Genomic DNA, 19,703 nt, shown 5'->3' on the forward strand with positions numbered 1-19,703 from the left:
TTATGACGATTTGTAAAATTAAATATATGAAATTAGTCTACTAGATTTAGAATATGAATTAAAAAAAATATTCTCACATAACGATTACTTAAAAATGATTTGCAAATTGTTTTATGAAAACTATGACGATTTCGTAAATTAAATATACAAAATTTGTGTATTGGAGTTAGAATATGAATTTAAAAAAAAATAATAATTTATTCGCATATAACAATTATGTAAAAAAAAGTTGAAAATGGACATCATATTTAAAGAAATTACTAAAAACTATTTTCAGACAATTTGTTGAATTAAATATATGAAACTTATGTATTGGATTTATAATATGAATTTTAAAAAAATGTATAAAAAAATAAATTTAATAACACTACCTAAATAACTCTTCCCTAAACACATGCCCTATCCACATAATCCTTTCCCCAAACACATATTATCATAAAATTACATTTTTAATCCAATCCCCCAAACTCATATTATGATAAAACTAGGTTTATCATAACCCTAATTTTATCATAACACTAACCCTCCATAACCCAACATTTCCCCAAAATGCCCCTAATATTTTAGAGTAATTTTGAAATAATCAAAATTATTTTTGTCATTTTAAAAATATTTTAAAAAATACTTTTATTAATTCAAAAATAAAATTTAACCATATGAACGATACGTTTAAAAGTGTAAAATGAAACATTGAATTGATTTCGAGCAATTAATTGTGTTTTAGAGTGATATTTTGACTATGCAAAAAATAATTTTCAACATTTCCAAAATAATGTCCTAACATACCTAGATAAACAACTTAATTATTAATCTAAATATTTATCTGGTACATTTTTTTGTTCTACGTAAGTATTCATTGATATATACTTATCCTTTGTTCTACGTAAGTACATTTGTATCAATTGACATACCTATAAAATTGAAATTTTGATATCCACATCGACATCAATATTTTAATCTTGTCTTTACTAAATCTTACGACTAATCCTTTGAACTATTTTATTATTGATAATTTTTTTTTATAAAAAAATAAAATCTACTCAATGATAATTATTAATCGATGAATTTCTATAAAATAATAAATAATAATTCAAAAAATAGTAAAGGTAATCAACTTATTTACATATACAATAAAACTTTTCGACTAGAAATATATCCGTATCTATCCCCTACCACTAACAAATATCTATCACTAATAAACATTTTTTCTATGTTTGAAAATATTTTTAAAAGTTTCATAATTTAAAATAATTATTCAAACGTTAAAATGACTAAACTAAAATTTATTTAAAAAATTGGGACTAAAATTGGATAATTAAAAGAAGATGAATTAAGTACGAATAGAAAGACCTAAAAAGGCTTATTGAAGTTTATTATTTTGCCAACAACGTCTCTAAAACGATAATTTAAACCAACGAATTTATTTAGATTTTTTCTTTTCCTAAAAAAAAGAAAATAAAAATAAAAATAAAAGAAAAATAAAAAGAAAATTCCACGTCAGCAGGAAGTGGATGAGCCAAAAAAAACCAACCAAGAGAAAGCAAGCTGAATACTACCACTGGTACAGAGTCTCTCACACAACGACCCTTCTCCTTCGTTCCTTCCCTCTCTCTCTCTATCCTCAATTCAATTCAACCATTCCCATTTCTCAAACTCCTTCTCTCTCTCTCTGTTCTATTCTTCCATGGAGGTCTTCTTCTCTTCCAACCCTCAATCACTCACCTTCAATCCATGTCTTCCTCTCAATTCTCCTTCCTCCTTCTCCTACTCTCGCCTCCGCTTCGTCCGCCGTCAATTCCTTGGCTCTTCTCACAATCTCCGCCCTCCCGATGCCCTGCGCTCTCGTCGAAGGTGCCGGAACCTTGGCCTCTTTGTTCAATCTCCGAGGTGCATTCTCCGAGCATCCTTAAGTTCCAATCCGGTTCTCATCGTTGTTGCTGTCGTTACTTTCTCTGCTGTATCCTTCATCTACATGAATTTAAATAGAAGGAAAAAGAATGCGGTTGAGGTATGTTGGAATTATCGATTTAGAACTTACTTTGTTTTTTGGTAAATGCTGCATTAGGAAAATGAATGGATACTGTTAAGTTTTCAGAGAGTGACTGTTGTTTTCCCTGTTGCATTACCTTTGTTTTTAAATAAGTTTTTTTAAGCTAGGATAGGTTTAATTAGGATAATTGAGTTGATTGTGAGATACATTAATGTACTAGCTGCAATCCTGGTTTTGCAGTTGGAAATTTAAAGAGGATTATATTGAACACGAAGCAGCATTTCGATTGGAAGCTAATTTCTATTGTTGTTTGATGAAGTTGACAGCACGTCGCTGTTCCTAACATTTGTTAATTGATTATTATCGAATCCTTAATTTCACTTTTGGAAGTTGCTCTTACTTTTGTCATGGATTTTTTTATAATATTTAGTTCATTAGTTTTGGAGCACATCAAGGTTTCGAAGTCTCTTGCATAAAGTACGGATGTAAATCGACGTCTGTGATTTTCATGGGCTCAACAATTTAGTTCGTTTGTTTGATTTATCTGTTATTGTATTGTGGAGATGACATGTTTTCTGGATCTTGTACCAATCACAGCGTTCCCGATCTCCAAAGCTTGCATTATCTCAACTAGGTAGAGGCATCAACTGGTCTGTTGATGGTCATGTAATGGGCTTTAGAGATCACCATGGCGAATTTTTAGAGCAGAACATTGCCGTAAAGGATAGAGCTGAGGAGAAGAGTTATTCTGGGGAAGAGGAGACTGTTCTGCAGCTTCAAAAATCTGGCCTCTCACATGAGGCCAGCGTCAATGAGACATTGCCGCCTTCTGTTTCTGAGGTTACTACTTCTAAGGATAGTGATTCTCTGTTTTCAGATGAAAGTGAAGCAACAGATCCTTCTCTTCTTTCTGCTATATTCGAATCAGGCGTTCTGCAGCCTCTTATTTTTGCCAATGAAATGACTGACTTACGACTGAATGGATCTCATGTCAAATCCCACTCTGAATTGCCTGTTGTGGTCGATACAACTGAGCTTCCACCTGTTACTGGTCCTTTATATAGTGTGTATGATCAAGTGACTCAACATTTAAAAGAAGATGGTGAGCTTCTAAACGAGGAAGAATTAAGTAGTTCCAACTTTCAAATTGAAGAACCGGCTAGAGAAGATATTTACATGTTCTACCAAGATACAGAGTCAAGTAATCAAACAGAAACTTCTTCCCGTACTTCTCATCTAAACAATAAAAAATTTTCTTCACTGATGGTTAACGGTGTCTCCAGAGTGGCAGAATTAGTGTTAGAGGATTCTCTTCCAGTTGCAGGTAGTGGCTTTAATAGGATCATGATGGTTCTTACCTTGTTTCTTTGAATAGACAGCAAATATGATTTTCTTTCTCGTATGCCAACATTATTTCCTTAAAAATCTTTGCATCTCTCTATTCCATATTCCAATTCAGTAGCAAATGTTTTTACGACTCAGGGTATGTTCAAAGAAAAGTACCTGATGTAAGATATAAGGAAGGTTCTTCAGGAAACAGAAAAAAATCTGGTGGCAACAATATTTCAGGACATGGGGAAAGAAAAGAACCCAGCCTGCATAAAGGAAAAGTTGTGAATGGGGTAACCCATCCAAATGGGAAGCATGTACATTACAAAAATCTTCATGTAGATCAATATAAATCATATAATCAATGCCTGAAAGGTGGAAGGTAAGTTTGTTTCTCATTTTCATGTATTATGCAGTCAATATTTCTCCTCTGATGTATCATGTCATATGGTTGATGATTTACGTTAAAGTTATTTGTAAATGAATGAAAATAGGAAAAATAAAAAAACCTCCAGGACACTTCTCACTCACCAATCATAGTAGAAGTCTGAATTGATTTGTGTTCAACTATTTTTGAAAATCGTTTGTTACTTATTTCTTATTTTTGGTTTCTCAGGCTGCATGACTGCATCAGAATACTTCAAGATATGGAAACAGAAGGGATATTGGATATGAATAAGGTAAAATGTGACCATTTTTATCATCAATTTCTTATGAGTTATGACTTAGGCTTATCTGAATTACAACTAATTTATCGAGTTTTTCGGCTGTAGATTTATCATGGGAAGTTTTTCAATATTTGCAAGAGTAAAAAGGCTGTTCAGGAAGCTTTTCAGTACACCGCACTTATTCAAAACCCCACATTGAGTACGTTCAATATGCTCATGTCTGTATGTGCAAGTCGTCAAGATTCTGAAAGTAAGTTAATGTATTATTTACTATCATTTAACTTCTTCTGTGTGGAAACAATCTCAGTCTTTTACTATTTACAACCATCATTCTTTTAGGGTGCATAATTTATGCATTGTAAATTTAGGAGCTTTCCAAGTTGTGCGGCTTGTCCAGGAGGCTGGAATGAAAGCAGATTGCAAACTGTACACTACTTTAATCTCAACATGTGGCAAAAGTGGAAAAGTGGATGCAATGTTTGAAGTATGGTTTCTTTCATTTTGGTTACCTGTTTGTAGGTTTCACTAATGCTTAGACTATCTCACTGGGGTTTTCTTAATGCGCTTTCAATAGACCTTTCTTACATGTGATGAAGCTTCTATTGATTTATTGATATCTCTTTTTGAACTATTGAATTTGGTAAAAATATTTCCTCCTGTTATTTATTTATCCATTTAACTTAATTCTACTTGGAAAGAAAACATGCTGAGTTTTCCAGTACTTTTAACTATAAAAGTTGAAGCATCAGTTGTCTTTCCTGACAGTCTGGAATTCTGATAGCAGTGAATTTGAATCTCACACATTTTTTTAATTGGTCCATCTGACAATTTACTACTTCCTCTAGTACCTAACGAGAATGTATTATTTATTTTTTTACTTTTCCTTCTTATAAACTACGGAACATGCTTTTGAAATTGTTCCTCCTCTTTCATTTGTTGAAAACTTGTATGAAAGATTTTTATTTTTCAACATGAGTTTCCTGTTATCATTGCATTGTCTGAGCTTTTTGCTTTTAGGTATTCCACCGAATGGTTAATGCTGGTGTGGAACCTAACGTTCACACATATGGGGCACTTATTGATGGTTGTGCAAGAGCAGGTCAAGTGGCAAAGGCATTTGGCGTGTATGGAATAATGAGGTCAAAGGTATGACCACAGATCTTAACGTTCCTTTTCTCTCATTTTATCTGTGCTTATTTGTTACTTATATTTGTACATATGGATGTGCAAACAAGGCATGCTACATATTCTGACTAAACGCTGAATGTTCAACTTGTATTCTAACAAAAATAAGAATTCTTTCTGATAAGATATTCTGTGCAGTAGAACGTGAAGCCAGACAGAGTTGTATTCAATGCACTTATCACTGCATGTGGTCAGTCAGGCGCGGTGGATCGTGCTTTTGACGTGCTTGCAGAAATGGGGGCCGAGTTACATCCTATAGAGCCGGATCATATTACAATTGGTGCTTTGATGAAGGCATGTGCAAATGCTGGTCAGGTATGTTTTTATTAAATCTAAGGGGGGAGTTGGAAAGTGTGGAGTTGTGAACTCCACTATTTGATTGACCCAAAGAGTTTGTGAGTCCCACTACTAAAAACACTGATTTTATACATTATCAACTATTTACATTGTTAGCTTTAGAAGTTCACAATTCCTCAGATTTAGTAACTCCTTGGAGTTCACAACCCCATCCTTTACCCAAACACCCCCTAAAAGTTTCTTGCTACCATTCAATTCTCCTCTCTCTCTCTCTCTCTCTCTCTCTCTCTCTCTCTCTCTCCAGTTAGGTTGTTGGTGTTGGTTTTAAGAGCAGAAAAATCAATCATTTCCTATAGGTTGATCGAGCAATAGAAGTGTACAAGATGATCCATGATTATAAGATTAAGGGCACACCAGAGGTTTACACCATTGCTGTTAATTGTTGCAGTCAATCTTGTGATTGGGACTTTGCTTCCAATGTATATCAAGATATGACCAGGAAAGGAGTGCAACCTGATGAGGTATGTTATGTTGATGGAGTTAAGTACACCTTGCTTGGATCATTATTCATGGATGATTTAGAATAGATAAAATAAGTTAGGGTTTGGGTATTTCTTTCTTTTTGAATGTTTATTAAGAGTGGTTCCGGACTATTACAAAACTTGATCCGGCTATAACATGTAGGTAAGTAAGTTGGAAGAAAGAATTTTTTCAAGTTTTTGGATAGTCTTCTGTGTGTGCTGTTCAGCTGCTTTTTGATTTATCCATGGGGGTGCTAATTCTCGTATTTAATTTCTATTGCAGATTTTTCTCAGTGCATTAATAGATGTTGCAGGCCATGCTGGTAAGCTGGATGCTGCCTTTGAAATCTTAGGAGAAGCCAAGACACTAGGGATACGTGTTGGCATTGTGTCATATAGTTCTTTGATGGGTGCCTGTAGCAATGTGCGTATGTTAAATTTTTCTTTTTTGTTCATTATTGACAAGCATGCTGGAAACTTTTAGATTCATCTAAAAAGGGCTGATTTTATGCATTTCACTTGAGTGCTATTTTCTGCTTGCATTTTTTCTCTCTCCCTCCCTCCCTCTTCTGGAATTGTTTAGTTCTTTGTTTTGCTGTGTTTAGATGGTCTGTATTGTTTTCACTTTTCTTTTCAATGATTTTTTATTATTTTTTAAATTTCTTTGAAGTATTATATACTACGAGCTCTATCCTGACTTCAAAAACTTCATTTTTAGGTTCTTATAATCAATTTTTCACGTCTGATACTGGTTAATGATATGATTGATATGAATGTTAAAAGTGTATTTTGACGGAGTATGACTCATCATCTTTGACTGTTTTTTTGAGGATCTTAGATTAGAAAAATAGAGAATACTCATGATCTTTATAAAATTCGCGAGTTACTGCTCTCATTGTCAATTGACTTTGGAATAGAACTCCATGCTTATATAATATGTTATAAGAGCCCATGAAACTCAAACGAGCAATGATATACATGGGTTTAGAGAAATAGAGAACTGAGATCCTATCCAAAAATGGTGAACACAAAGAGGCAGGCAAGGGAGTGTGTTGGAGATTTCACGTTAGAGAAATTGAGAAACTCACCATTTTTATAAGATACATGGAGTTGTTTTTTTCATTGCCAATTAGTTTTGAGATGGAAGTTCATTTTTATCTAGAAGTTCTATTTATGGAGGCATCTATGCTGTCTTGGCACAACATATTTTTACTTGAGGCTCTTACTTTTTACTATGAAGTAAAAACAATTGAGTACGGACTTTTTTTTTGTTACGAAATTATCTGTGACAATAAAAAAAACTTTCCAATCATTGTTTCAGGCTAAAAACTGGCAGAAGGCGTTGGCACTGTATGAGGATCTCAAGTCTATGAAATTGAGGCTAACTGTATCAACTGTAAACGCACTGATAACTGCACTGTGTATGTCCCTTTTTTTGCTACCTTCTATGCTCAATATTCTGATTGAAGTTATTTCACCAACATTTGTAACAAAATGAAACATATCCACTTTAACTAATCACAACTAACATTTTTCATATACATTTAAAATAATGTGCGTTGCTTCTATAAGATAACATTAGAATGTCACCTACAGGTGATGGGGAACAACTACAAATGGCTATGGATATTCTAACTGAAATGAAGGAATTAGGACTCTCCCCGAACAATATTACATACTCCATACTTACGGCAGCGAGTGAAAGGTAAATACAATTGGCTTAGTTTTGTATCAACGACATTAATTTAATCCTTATTCTCACTAGCTTCTTTTTCTCAATTGTTTGTAGGAATAATGATTTAGAAATTGCCCTGATGCTCCTCTCTCAAGCCAAAGAGGATGGGATTGTGCCAACCTTAACGATGTATAGGTGCATAATTGGTAAGTTGATTGAATTCAATTGTCTACACCTGTTTTTTATCATAAGGAACTACATGTCTTTTCTGTTTTAGGATTTCCTAGTTGTCATATATTGTCTGCTGACCCACTGTGTACAAATAACAATGTATTTTTCTTTCAGATGAATTTTTCCGGTTTAAAAAAATTGAAAAAAAGCACATCTTTCAACTTATCATGAATTTTAAGTACTTCTGTCTCTGATTCTGGCGCTCTACATTTCTTGGTTTCAAGAATATTTTCTGGCTTATATCTTCCTAAAAATTACTTTGAATTGGTTTTTTTTTTTTTTTTTTTTTAACTTATCTTTAGTCTGATATTTTCAAAGGCATGTCTGTACCTACATAGAAATGTTCCTTCTGCCTTGATAGATTACTATTATCCTGAGTTAATTGGTTAGCCTTTTTATACTTTTGACTAATCTGTAGTCTAATCTTTTCAAAGGCATGTGCTTACGAAGAATTGCAGAGCCCACTTCCCTTGATAGACCACTCATGTCACTGGACTCTAAACTGCCTCAAGTCGATAATAAGTGGTATGAGTCTTCGACTTTTGAAATTTTCATTTACTAAGTTTTTTTTAGTATACTGAAAATATTATGTTGCCTCTTATTTAATCGTTAGTACATTCATATTAACAATCACAAACCACTACCTATGATACTATAGTGCAACTTCTGAGATTATTCACTATTCAAAATATCTTTCCTCAGGACAGCACAGGCCTTAATGGTGTACCGGGAAATAATTGAAGCCGGAATTGTTCCAAGCATTGACGTTTTATCTCAAGTTTTGGGGTGCTTGCAGATTCCTCATGATTCCGCCTTAAAAAGTAGACTCATAGAAAACATAGGAGTAAGTGCTGACTCATCAAGATCTTCAAATCTCTGCTCCTTGATAGATGGCTTTGGTGAATATGACCCTCGCGCATTTTCACTGTTGGAGGTCTGTGCAAATATGAGGCTGTTTCCATATCTTACCGAAAATTTTCAAATTCTTGAATCATTTGAAAGATCTGATTTTCTTTCTATATTTACCCCCAACAAAATGTAGGAAGCTGCTTCACTTGGAGTTGCTACGTTTGTGTTCCCAAAAGGAAATCCTATTGTTGTAGATGCCAAGGAGTTGCAGATTCATACAGCTGAGGTAAGATTTTTTTCTTCATCTTGAAAAATTGGAGCTAACAGACCAACAGTTATTATTTGATTGAGAGATAATCGTACTTCATTTACTGTACAAAGTAGATGAAATTACTACCAAAGTGTATGTGTTCTGAAATTACTTAACCTTTTGGAATCGTTACTGGCTAGATATAATTATACTTAGCTGTATTTAACTTTGTGTTAGCTGTTAGGACTTAGGAATCACAACTAGTTCTTGAGTTGTACGAAGTAAAATTTTAACTTTGAAATTTAAAAATAGTTCCAGTGTAGTAGTTTACAAACAAATGACTTAAAGATTGTGTAATCAACTTTGAGTAATTGTCAGTTAGGAAGTAGATTGTAAGGTATCCCTTACTGTGGTATTGTACGATCCCCCCCCGCCCACCCGTCTCCCTCCCTCCCTCCCTTCCTCCTTCTCACTGAATCAGCACTTCCTTCCCCGCACGACTTTCTTGCCCCTTCTTTGGTATTGTAATAGAACTGGGGGTCTAGCATATATTTTCCACTGTCATTCCAAATTAATTCTTTGAACTTAGGAACCAAACATAGATCTTAAACACAAAGTGTAGGATATAAAAATACGACCTGTCATTAATGATTTATTGCTTGGCAGCATAGTCAATTTTCCATTTTATTGCTTGCTTTACTTGGTGTGGTTCAAGTTGGTCTTTTTCTGTTAGCAAAAAATACATTATTTTGTCCCCTACAACGAAAGGTTTCTAACTAGGTATGTTCTAGACTAAATCTGTATTGATGATCCACGGACTTTTATCTTTCCATTTACTTCCTATAGTCACAATCAACACGAACTTTTGGGTAGAATATGTTCAACATGTGTGAAAAGCATTTCACAACTAGTCTCATACGTGACTGAAATTTTTATTCAAATCCTGCCAGGTTTACCTCTTGACAGTTTTGAAAGGTCTCAAACATCGGCTTGCCGCTGGTAATTGGCATATACATTTTTGGTCTTTTATCTTTTAATTACTAATGCTCACAATTATTGTTTATTGTTGTTTACAACTCGTACTCATTCATATTGTTTTCAACTTCTTGATGAGACTTACAAAATTAAATGAATTTTAACTACTTTGATTCTTCCTAGTATTACTGGCCATCAAATGAAAAAAATTCCATGACGTTGAGGCTAAATTTTAAGACATTCTTCGAGGATTCCCTTTCTCTCTGTTTCCTCCCTCCAAAAAATATTCTTTTAGGGAAAATATCGATATAACCTTAAACTTTGAAGTTTGTACCAATTTAAGCCTCAAACTAATAATTGTATCAATTTAGACGTTAAATTTTTATAAGTATATTAATTTAAACCTGAACTTACGTAGTTGTATAAGTTTAAACCCTCGATTATGTTTTATTTGGATATGAAAGTTAAGGGTATGAATTGATACATTTATGAAAGTTCATGGTTTAAATTGATACAACTATTAATTTAAGGTTTAAATTGATACAAGCCTAAAGTTCAATGTTTAAATGAATTCAATTATTAGTTTAGAGTCTATATTGATGGTTTAGGGATACAAAATGATATTTGACCTTTGGGACTCATTCAACTTCTCTTATATAACTATTTTAATTCTCATCTCAACAACTACATTAATATTATTATAATTTATTATGTTGAAATCACTATTCACTAAATGAGATATCGTCAAAAGGAAAGTTATTAGGTCATTAATATTATTATAATGGAAAAGGAGATTCTTAGCACTTCTTGGTGATGAGGGAGTCTAATAATTTTGTATTCCGATTAAATTTCTCTTGTTCAGGTTCAAGGTTACCAAACATAATGATCTTACTGCCGAATGAGACAACGCAAATTCTCTCTCCAAAGGGGGAGAGGACCATTAACCTTTCGGGAAGGTGAAAAGATTGAAACTTATGAAATCATACTCGGTTTCTTTTCTTCCTTATTTTGCATTGTGATAGCATTTTTCCACACGTTGAAATGATCATATTATTAATCTACTTATTTTCCCTCCAAGTTGATGTCTTGGCCTTCATGTTTTGTGGACAGCTTCTCTTGTTTTTCCGGATATTAGCCTAAGTGACGCTGGTCTTTCTAGAGACTTTGGTTGTAATTGTTTATGATTTGTATGGTCTGTACGGTATGTATTGGCTTATATTAGTCTAAAGGAAAGACATTATTCAGTTTTTACTTCCTTTATGGATATGACCTCCACTTGTTTCTCTTATTACTCGTTATATAATCCTCTTATACTTTGAGCTTTTGTCTCTTTTTATTTAATTTTTAATAATAAACTTGTTTCCTCCTAAAAAAGGAGAGAAAAATCTAAATGCTTTTAAGGGGTACTCTATACAATGTTCGAATAGGAATTGGGAGAGTTCCATAGTTCCATTTTGATGCTCTCTTGTGTTTAGTTTCTTCCTCATTTTCAATTTTTTTTCTTTTTACCTGGCCTCTTTGTAATTTGGAGCATTAGCCTCTTCTCATTTCTTTATTGAACAGTTCCGTATTCTTTCCAGAAAGAAAAAAGAAAAAACTAACCCAAATGCAATGATTTTACAGGGTTGGACAAGCAGTTGCGGCATTGTTGAGAAGACTTGGGCTTCCTTACCTGGGGAATGAATCAAGTGGAAAAATCAGAATCAATGGTTTGGCCTTGAGAAGATGGTTACAACCGAAACTTTCCGATTCTCTAAGTGGAAAACCAGGAGAGTTCGGCACGTTTCAGTCACGTCTAAGAAAAGGAATAAGCCACCAGCAGCGTAATATTCGCATTGGGAACCTATCATTGGATTAAAGAGGTATGCAAAAACATTAAAGACAATTTAGGAATCTCTCATGCATTTTGCTACCATAAAGCAGTTGACTGATCAAAACTGTTGAAACCATTGACCTTCCACACCACTTTCATCCAACCCGCTGCGTTTTTAGAACTTCCTCGTAAATGGTAGAATAAGTAGGCTATTGGTTCTCTCAATGGCAATGCCTGTTGAGGGGGGGACGTATGATGCGGTATAGAGCTTTCGGTTTCGTGGCAAATTCATGGGAAAAGAAGAGCAATTTGCAGACCTATCGTGAATTGATGTTTTACTAGAAAGTACTTCTAGTCAAGAAATTCATGATCACCAAAGTTGGTCTTCCAATTATGTGAATTGATCTTCCCCCTGCCTGCCCTTTACTGAGGTAATAATTTATGTTATATATAATACGAAATGGTTGTCAAATTTTGTAATGCAAAAACATATGACGACTTTATAAATTCATCTTTTTTTCCTTCTATTTTTGGAATGAGATGTAAAAATGTAAACTATTACCAAAAATTTATTGATCCATGAGTTTGTTCACTCAAACTGCTGAATCCAGAAGAAATCCGGGCATATGTTCCTTTGCATATTTTACGTAATTATTTATTTGTTCGATGAGAAAATCTAAACGTATTATCTGCTCATCAATGGATCGGCCAAATTGGATGAACATTGTTTATTTTCTTGTTGCTGTCAATATCTTCTCTTGGATTAAGTTTAGATAATTTACAATGTCTTGCTCTTTTAATGAGTTTAGGTTCAGCACTAGAAGTTTAAATCGAGTTTGGGTTCGTGTAGATAGTTGAAAACCTTAAATTTATATAACATGTGGTTGAATGGATGAAATGAATGAGTTTCATAAACCTTAGTTTATGTAGTTTGTCTTTGGTCAATGAATATCCAATTTATTTATAAATAAAAATTGTTTTGGGTGCGTTTTGAGTATCCAATTTATTTATAAATAAAAATTGTTTTGGGTGCGTTTTGAGTGATTCTAAAACGGTTAAAATCACTCTCATTTTAAAAACTATTCTAAAACACGTTTTTAATAATTCTAAACAAGATTTCAAACTTTTATTATCTCTTTCAAAATTACTTTATTTAAAAAAAAAAAGAACTCCTGAAATGAATAAAAAACTCAATATTTAGATTTAGTTTTCAAAAATTAAAAAATCAAATGGTTATCGGATAAGTAATAAATTCCCTTCTATTCCATGAAGGATAAATTTGAGGGTAACAAATTTAAACGGCTACATTACGCACAAATAAATGCAAGCACATTCTTATGCCGCCTAGACTTTCCTTTTCATGACATCCAATTCATTCTTATGCACCAAATATGTTTAGAAAAGCATGTCTTTGCGAGTTAAAACATTTTGAATATGTTGGAACAAATAACATCATTTAGGACATGTTTGCAAGTAATTCTCATATAGTTAAAATCATTTTTGACAATTTTAAAATAACCCCAAATCATAAGCATTCAAAATCAATTTCGATACAAAAATTGTAAAATTAAATATTAAATTAATTTTGAGTGATTAAAAGATATGTTTCACCACAACTTTGAACACGTCAAAAGTGATTTTAATAATTTCAAAATCACTCCTAAACATACATTCAATAATAGACATCAAACAAACATAGCATAAGCTAACGTAAAAACAAAGTTTGAGATCAAATTAGATTAAGGATCATAAGCTAATATATAAACAATACAATAATGAAACATTTACGAAAAGGATTTTTCCCATCACATTCTAACATTTATAGAGATTCTAAATATCTTACTAGGATTTCCTCATGTTCTGTATTGCCTCATCTATAATGAATTAATCCATCCCAACAACATGGACAAAAATATTAGCCCTCAGTTGTCATCATGAATTAAAATATGAAAAAAAAAAAAAAGAAAAGAAAAGAAAAGAAAAAGAAGAAGATATCTACTTAGCTTCATCATGGAAAGAGTTAGGAATGATGTAGCAATTCAGCTGCTCCATTTTTGCCTAAAGATTTCAAAATCTCAACTTTCTTGATGCAATATTTCAGTTCTTGTTGGATGGTTAACCTTGAAGGTGATAACACAATGTCTTTCCAAACTGATCCAGATTCACAAGCAGGACTTGGTTTTTTATAAAGTTCATATATGGAACTTGCATCTTCATTTAAACTACCAACAGTTCTTAGACACTTTATTTCTTCTGGATCAACCAATAATGTCTTGTCTTTGTCTTTCCATCCAATGAACTTCACATGGAAAATGGATTTTAAGTCAATAAACACAACATCACATGAACACAACAAAAGGGATATCAATTTATACGCCTAGACTTTTAAGCCTCGAACTTTTGGTAAGTGTATCAATTTGCAACATTCATTATGTTCGTTTGGGGAAAACTCATGTGAAGCTTATAATTACATCGACTAAAATCCTAAACTTTACTAAATGAATCAATTTAGACTTTTGGTTAGAATTTCTTTAGTATTGTCTATGCATTTACTCTAATAGTCCATTTTGTAAAACCGACATTTGAAGAAGTCTACATGTGTTTGAGAATTCATGCATGAAGGATTTTAAAAAATTAAAGGTAATTATAAGTGTTGTACCATATTGATCAAACAAAATCTAGAGAAAGTCTAAATTAATAAATTTACAAAAGTTTAGGGTTTAACTTGATATAACTATTATTAGTTCAAAGTAAGTTTAGAGGTATAAATTGATATTAAAAAAAAAAAGCAAACTATGACCTGTTTAGATTGACTTTCTAAATGTTTAAAAACAATCTTTTTGTATATTGAAATATTTTTTGAACAATTAGAAAGTTCAATACTCTTTGCTTATGAAAAACAATGTTACCTTTGGTGGGCCTTCCAAAGCATTGGTGCAATATAGCCTTGCATTATCAACATATTGGCAATATGTCAAGAATGCATTTGCAAATCTTTTGTGGGATTTCAGTTGAGATTTTACTCTTACAGCTCTTCTACACATGAGAGCTCTCCTGTTTAAAGTCAGACAATGCCACTTTAGACAACAATTTTTATCTCAGGAAGAGGACAGAAGGGAAAAGAAAATCTCATCTAGAAGTTCTGAAAATTGAATGCTCAAAAGTTTTATCTGTACCTTATGCCTCTTATGACAGCTAAATAAGCATCACAAACAACTCCAACAAGTTCAATCCTGTATGGTTTTCTTTTCTTGCCCCCAACTTGGTCTGGTTCTTGATCTTCTATTCGTTCCCAATAGTTTTCGGTAACCGTGCCATCGTCGCCAACCTTATAGCCAGCTCCCATTCGATAACGTCGACGATGGACATTCCGAGCCATTGTAATGGTTTGAACTACGAACGGTACCCACGACAATGTTCCATCCATGATTACATCTCGTCCTTCATTCAATGCTGTCACTAGAAGAGATGAAGCTGCATCTGTGGATGATTGGTGCACCTGTTTGAAACATCAAAAGGTGTAAACAGGTGCAGCAAGGATCACAAGTAAAGTGTAAGAATATCTGCTCATAGCAGATTTCAAGATCTAATCCCATGGCCTAAAGAAACAAGAGGTTCATAAAAATATTTTTTGCCTTCATTAGGAAAATAATGGAAAAGAAATATCAGTAGGTTTCCTTTGTTATTTTATTTATTATTATTATTATCTTTTATACCTATCGGGTGTTGATGTCATCTTTTATGCATTTCAACTAATCTCACGAAACAACCTACTTAACCCTATAACACTTACGAGTGAAAAAACTTGCAGAATATTAAACTTTAGGTAATATACCATGGATTAAACCCTTTTCTACTTAAACCTTTTATTAAACACAACAACAGACTACATAGTTGCAGAATCGATGGAGTGGTAAGGCAAACACTCAGCCACTGCCCTAGGTGGTGTTTGATTCTTCATGTTAGTTACATATTGGAGACCCCAGAACTATTTTCAAGTACTTAAAAAAGTAATTTCAAACAGGCCTTACGAATACTTGGTCTTAATGAAGTCACAAAAAACCATTATCATACAAACTTAAAGCCATAGAAAACATGGACGGTGAGAAGTTTTTGTAGATAATCTCAAAGCATGGAATGATTTTGAAGGAAGATTTTAGAGCTGAAATGATACCAGTTCAGCAGTTTGTAGCATGTCATGATGGTGACCAGTGGAGTTAAGAGCTCTATAAATGACATCTGATTCCTTAAAAGCATCTGCTTCAATTACAACTGCATTAGGTCCTGCTCCCACCCAAAATGGCCTGTTTAACATTTTATCCAAAAGAATGAATCAGTTCAATCTCTTATGCTAATTCTTTTTCGCTTTCACCTGTTAGGACACCACCTAGCAAGGAAATACTCAAGAACAACATAGATGATTTAGGAAGACTTAAATTTGGAAATATATAAAATATGCTGTAATATTAAAAGTAACAAGATAGCCTAGCTTTTCGAGACGGGGCTAGTCTCTCCCAAATTCCCCAAAGGAAATCCCATGAAATTCCTCACACTTTCCTCCCAACCACAGTCTCTCTATTTATAACTAAAGCTCTAACAAATTTACTAGCTATTCACTAATCTGCCCCTTATATAATAACCATACTAATATTCTACTAATAATCCTCCTATACCTCTAAGTAGGGCTTTGAGTCTTTGACATCACCATCATCCTATATGTGATTTATATATCCTTAATATGTTTGTTATTTTACTTACTCTTTGAGAATGTCCTTAAGCACAGTACTCTTCCCCGCCCCCATACCGCCCCCCATGAACAAGAGCATCGGACTTCTATCGGCATGAGCCATTGGAGCCATCACCTCTGTGCATTGAGAGTCGTCGGTGGATGCGAGTCCCATTGCTTTCATCTCCTCAACCAAAGTCGTAAAGACTCTTGCAACTTTCAGGTTCTTTGTTACCCTCTCAAACCTCTGTTCCCTAACAACATCACAAAAATGATATGGATGTAAGTGTAGGTTGTTCTTGGATCGTTTGATAATCATTCAGTTTTTCATCTTAGAACTTTGAGATGAGCCAAATTTTAAAAATAAAAACAAATTTTAGAAAAATTATTTTTTCTAGTTTTCAAACATTGACTAGAATTTTGAAAGCAACGACGAGACAGAAAAATCATACCATGTTTATAAGCTCGGAGTTTTACAGCTAGAGATTCTATGCATGGTAGTGATATAGTCTCGAGAAATAATTGGACACCTTGTTTAAAATTCTACAATTAATATCACTTAATTTCTACTTTGATATATCAAATTACTAATTAACTCAAAAAACTCATGGGTTACGATAAATTTAATTTAAAAGTATATCAGAAACTACAACAACAATCAAGGCTGATCAAGAGATGCCCACCTGGTTGCAGCCATGACAATGCTTCTGAGCTTCTTTTTTGGCTCCTGGTGGTCAGAACTCAAAATCTAAACAAACACAAAAAGAGATACAATACACAAATTATACAAACAAGAAACTTCATTTGGACAAAGTTCAATGTAAAATCTTATCAAACACCTTCCTGTCTAAACTACACTTTACCTGACTAATCATAATATCTGTTTGGTTCCAATGGAAAGCAAAATAACTGAGAATGCATCTCTCAAACTCTTCCACCAGTTTGACAAAAAGTGAATCTGCATGGAGCTCACTTGAGAAAAATGAATAGATATCATCTTCACATTCGTCTGATTTAGCTATGTACTCCGAAGCCAACTTGCAAAGATGTGGGCACTCATGTGTATCTTTAAATCCCATTTGCCTTGCTGATGATTGAGAATAAAAGTACACAAATTGTTAAACTGAAAAGAACCATAGAGATTATTGATAGAATGTTAAATCTCTATTGACAAAAAAGAAAAACATAAACTTGTGAATGTAAATTTAATATTAAAATTGTGTACAACGCTCAAAATCAATATCAAGTGAGGATGAAATAAGAACCACCACTTTACTCGTACAAAATTTTATCAAATTAAATATGTGAGTGATCAAATTAGAGTAAAGGTCACATCACGAGTTTGAGGATATGATTGTAATAATCTTTCATTTGCCAACAAAGTTTATAGTAATTTATATCACCTTTAGGTTTGTTTGCTTTCTAGTCTATTTTCTATCGATATTTAAAAAAAAAAGGTAAGTTTTCAAACCTAAAAAAAATTAAAATTTAAGAAAAATAACTTTAAATAGCAAAAGTGCTGAAAATATTTATAAGTTGAACAAAATTTCATTAGTAATAGAATCTATCATTATCAATCAACATCTCTATTAATCATATTTTGTAGTACTTGTAAATATTTTGATTCATTTTACTACGTCGAAAAACAACCCAATTTATAGAACTTCTTTTTATTTTCAAATCTAATTGAGGATTAAAATCACCTTTTATCTTTTATCGCTAGATTTGATTCATGAATAAAGGAATATAATTTCATGCAGTGGAGTAGAGTCTCACAAACATTAGACCATTTAGCAACTATATCTTTTTTATTTTATCTTTGAAAATTAAACTTATATTCTGTCCACCTCTTACAATAATTTACAATTTTTTTAAATACAATCACAGAGTTCAAACCAAATTCAAAAGAAAAAAAACTTTATGGAAAAATTTTATTTTAGTTTTCAAAAATTGGCTTAAAAACAAGAGTAAAAATATAGATAAGAAAAGAGGAGATTTAGGTGTAAGTAAGTAAAAGGTTACTTTAACTCTATTTTATATTGATTGGATGTAGAAATTCATTTTATAGATAACTATCATCGGAGTAATTAGAAAAATTTCAATAATGTAAAAGATTATGAAAATTAAAGAACGTAAAGTATATAATCTTTACCTACATAATGGGGAAAGCTCTCAAGCTTTTCAACGCGGCCCGTATCCGAAACTTTCAAACGAGGGATGATCCTTTGATCTCGTAGCTTCCGAATCCGATAATGCATTGCTGCAACAATGATCAATCCAATCGAAGAAGCCCAGATAATCTGCCCTAAACTGGGTTTGCTGCCACTTTCTGAACAAAACCAAACCAAATCAAATCGAGTCCAGACCTGAAAAATGGTGGAAAAAAGAGGTAAATCCATTACTTTATTATTATTATTATTATTTTCTTTTACCTTTCTGCATCATTATGAACTCAAAGAATTGGCTGCAGTTTCAAATTTGTTCTTTCTAATTCTAAAATAGGAGTACATTCTGTTTAATTCCTTTGAAATGTTCGTGTGGTTGCATGTTAGCTCTGTGTTAAATTGTTAGTGAGATTATAGCTGTAGGATCGTTAATTTGGGTTTAATGGGAGAACTTTTATCTCTTTTTCTTCAGTTTGAGATTTCCAAATGGGTGGAACTGCCATTTGCTATTTTGGGACATTTTTTGGTAGCATTTGAAGATAATAAATGAGTAGGAAATGTTTTGTGATCTAAAATTGTTTATTTATAGCCAACATTGGTTTTGTGGTGTATATTGTTTTATCCTTGTCAACCACTTGTTGTGTATGTGGTTATATGATTACTGGTAAATTTTTTGCTGTTTTTATTATTAATTTTCTAGGTTCTTTTCATTTAATTCAATAAAAAAATTGTTTAATTACCATTGAACTAAGATTTACTTTATAAGTACAAATTAAATAGGTTACTTCAGCGGTTTCTACTTTGAAGATGAGAAAGTGCATGAAATTTGAAACTAGATTTTCATCTTGACTTGACAGTTGATATGATAGCTTTCTTCATAGTAATCCCTTGAATAAGAAATTTTATATATACAAAAAAGGTGACATCCTATATAGTGCATGTGGAGTTCGCATTTTGATACCAAAATGTGTTTTATGACTCTTGAGTTATTTTCTTTAGAAAATTTATATATGACTATGGAGTGAAGAA

The 19,703-nt window shown here is 32.8% G+C and overlaps 2 protein-coding genes across 3 annotated transcripts; one reads left to right on the forward strand and one right to left on the reverse strand.

Annotated features, from left to right (window-relative positions):
• Nucleotides 1–1,555: 1,555 nt before the first annotated feature.
• LOC103497289 (pentatricopeptide repeat-containing protein MRL1, chloroplastic) lies at nt 1,556–12,381 on the forward strand. Of its 2 annotated transcripts, XM_051079579.1 has the most exons (20): nt 1,556–2,008; nt 2,588–3,314; nt 3,473–3,701; nt 3,936–3,999; nt 4,093–4,237; nt 4,356–4,471; nt 5,005–5,133; nt 5,314–5,487; nt 5,826–5,990; nt 6,274–6,414; nt 7,312–7,411; nt 7,587–7,695; nt 7,780–7,871; nt 8,331–8,421; nt 8,599–8,830; nt 8,939–9,031; nt 9,946–9,994; nt 10,833–10,926; nt 11,594–11,832; nt 11,963–12,381. In XM_051079579.1, the coding sequence occupies exons 1-19, from the start codon at nt 1,685–1,687 to the stop codon at nt 11,826–11,828; spliced, it is 3,309 nt and encodes a 1,102-aa protein (XP_050935536.1). In that variant the 5' UTR covers nt 1,556–1,684; the 3' UTR covers nt 11,829–11,832; nt 11,963–12,381. The 2 variants fall into 2 exon arrangements, with proteins under 2 accessions (XP_050935536.1, XP_008457640.2); XM_008459418.3 differs by having other exon boundaries at nt 11,594–12,381.
• A 1,113-nt stretch (nt 12,382–13,494) lies between these two features.
• LOC103497509 (calmodulin calcium-dependent NAD kinase-like) lies at nt 13,495–19,171 on the reverse strand. Its single transcript, XM_008459723.3, has 9 exons — nt 18,942–19,171; nt 18,662–18,838; nt 17,373–17,596; nt 17,193–17,257; nt 16,542–16,763; nt 15,958–16,087; nt 14,960–15,282; nt 14,693–14,837; nt 13,495–14,082 (listed from the first exon to the last, which is right to left on the reverse strand). Exons 1-9 carry the CDS (start codon nt 18,952–18,954, stop codon nt 13,804–13,806), a joined length of 1,578 nt encoding a protein of 525 aa, XP_008457945.2. The 5' UTR covers nt 18,955–19,171; the 3' UTR covers nt 13,495–13,803.
• Between the last annotated feature and the right edge of the window lie 532 nt (nt 19,172–19,703).

The sequence above is a fragment of the Cucumis melo genome, chromosome 11, assembly GCF_025177605.1.
Source record: "Cucumis melo cultivar AY chromosome 11, USDA_Cmelo_AY_1.0, whole genome shotgun sequence".
Lineage (NCBI taxonomy): Eukaryota > Viridiplantae > Streptophyta > Magnoliopsida > Cucurbitales > Cucurbitaceae > Cucumis > Cucumis melo.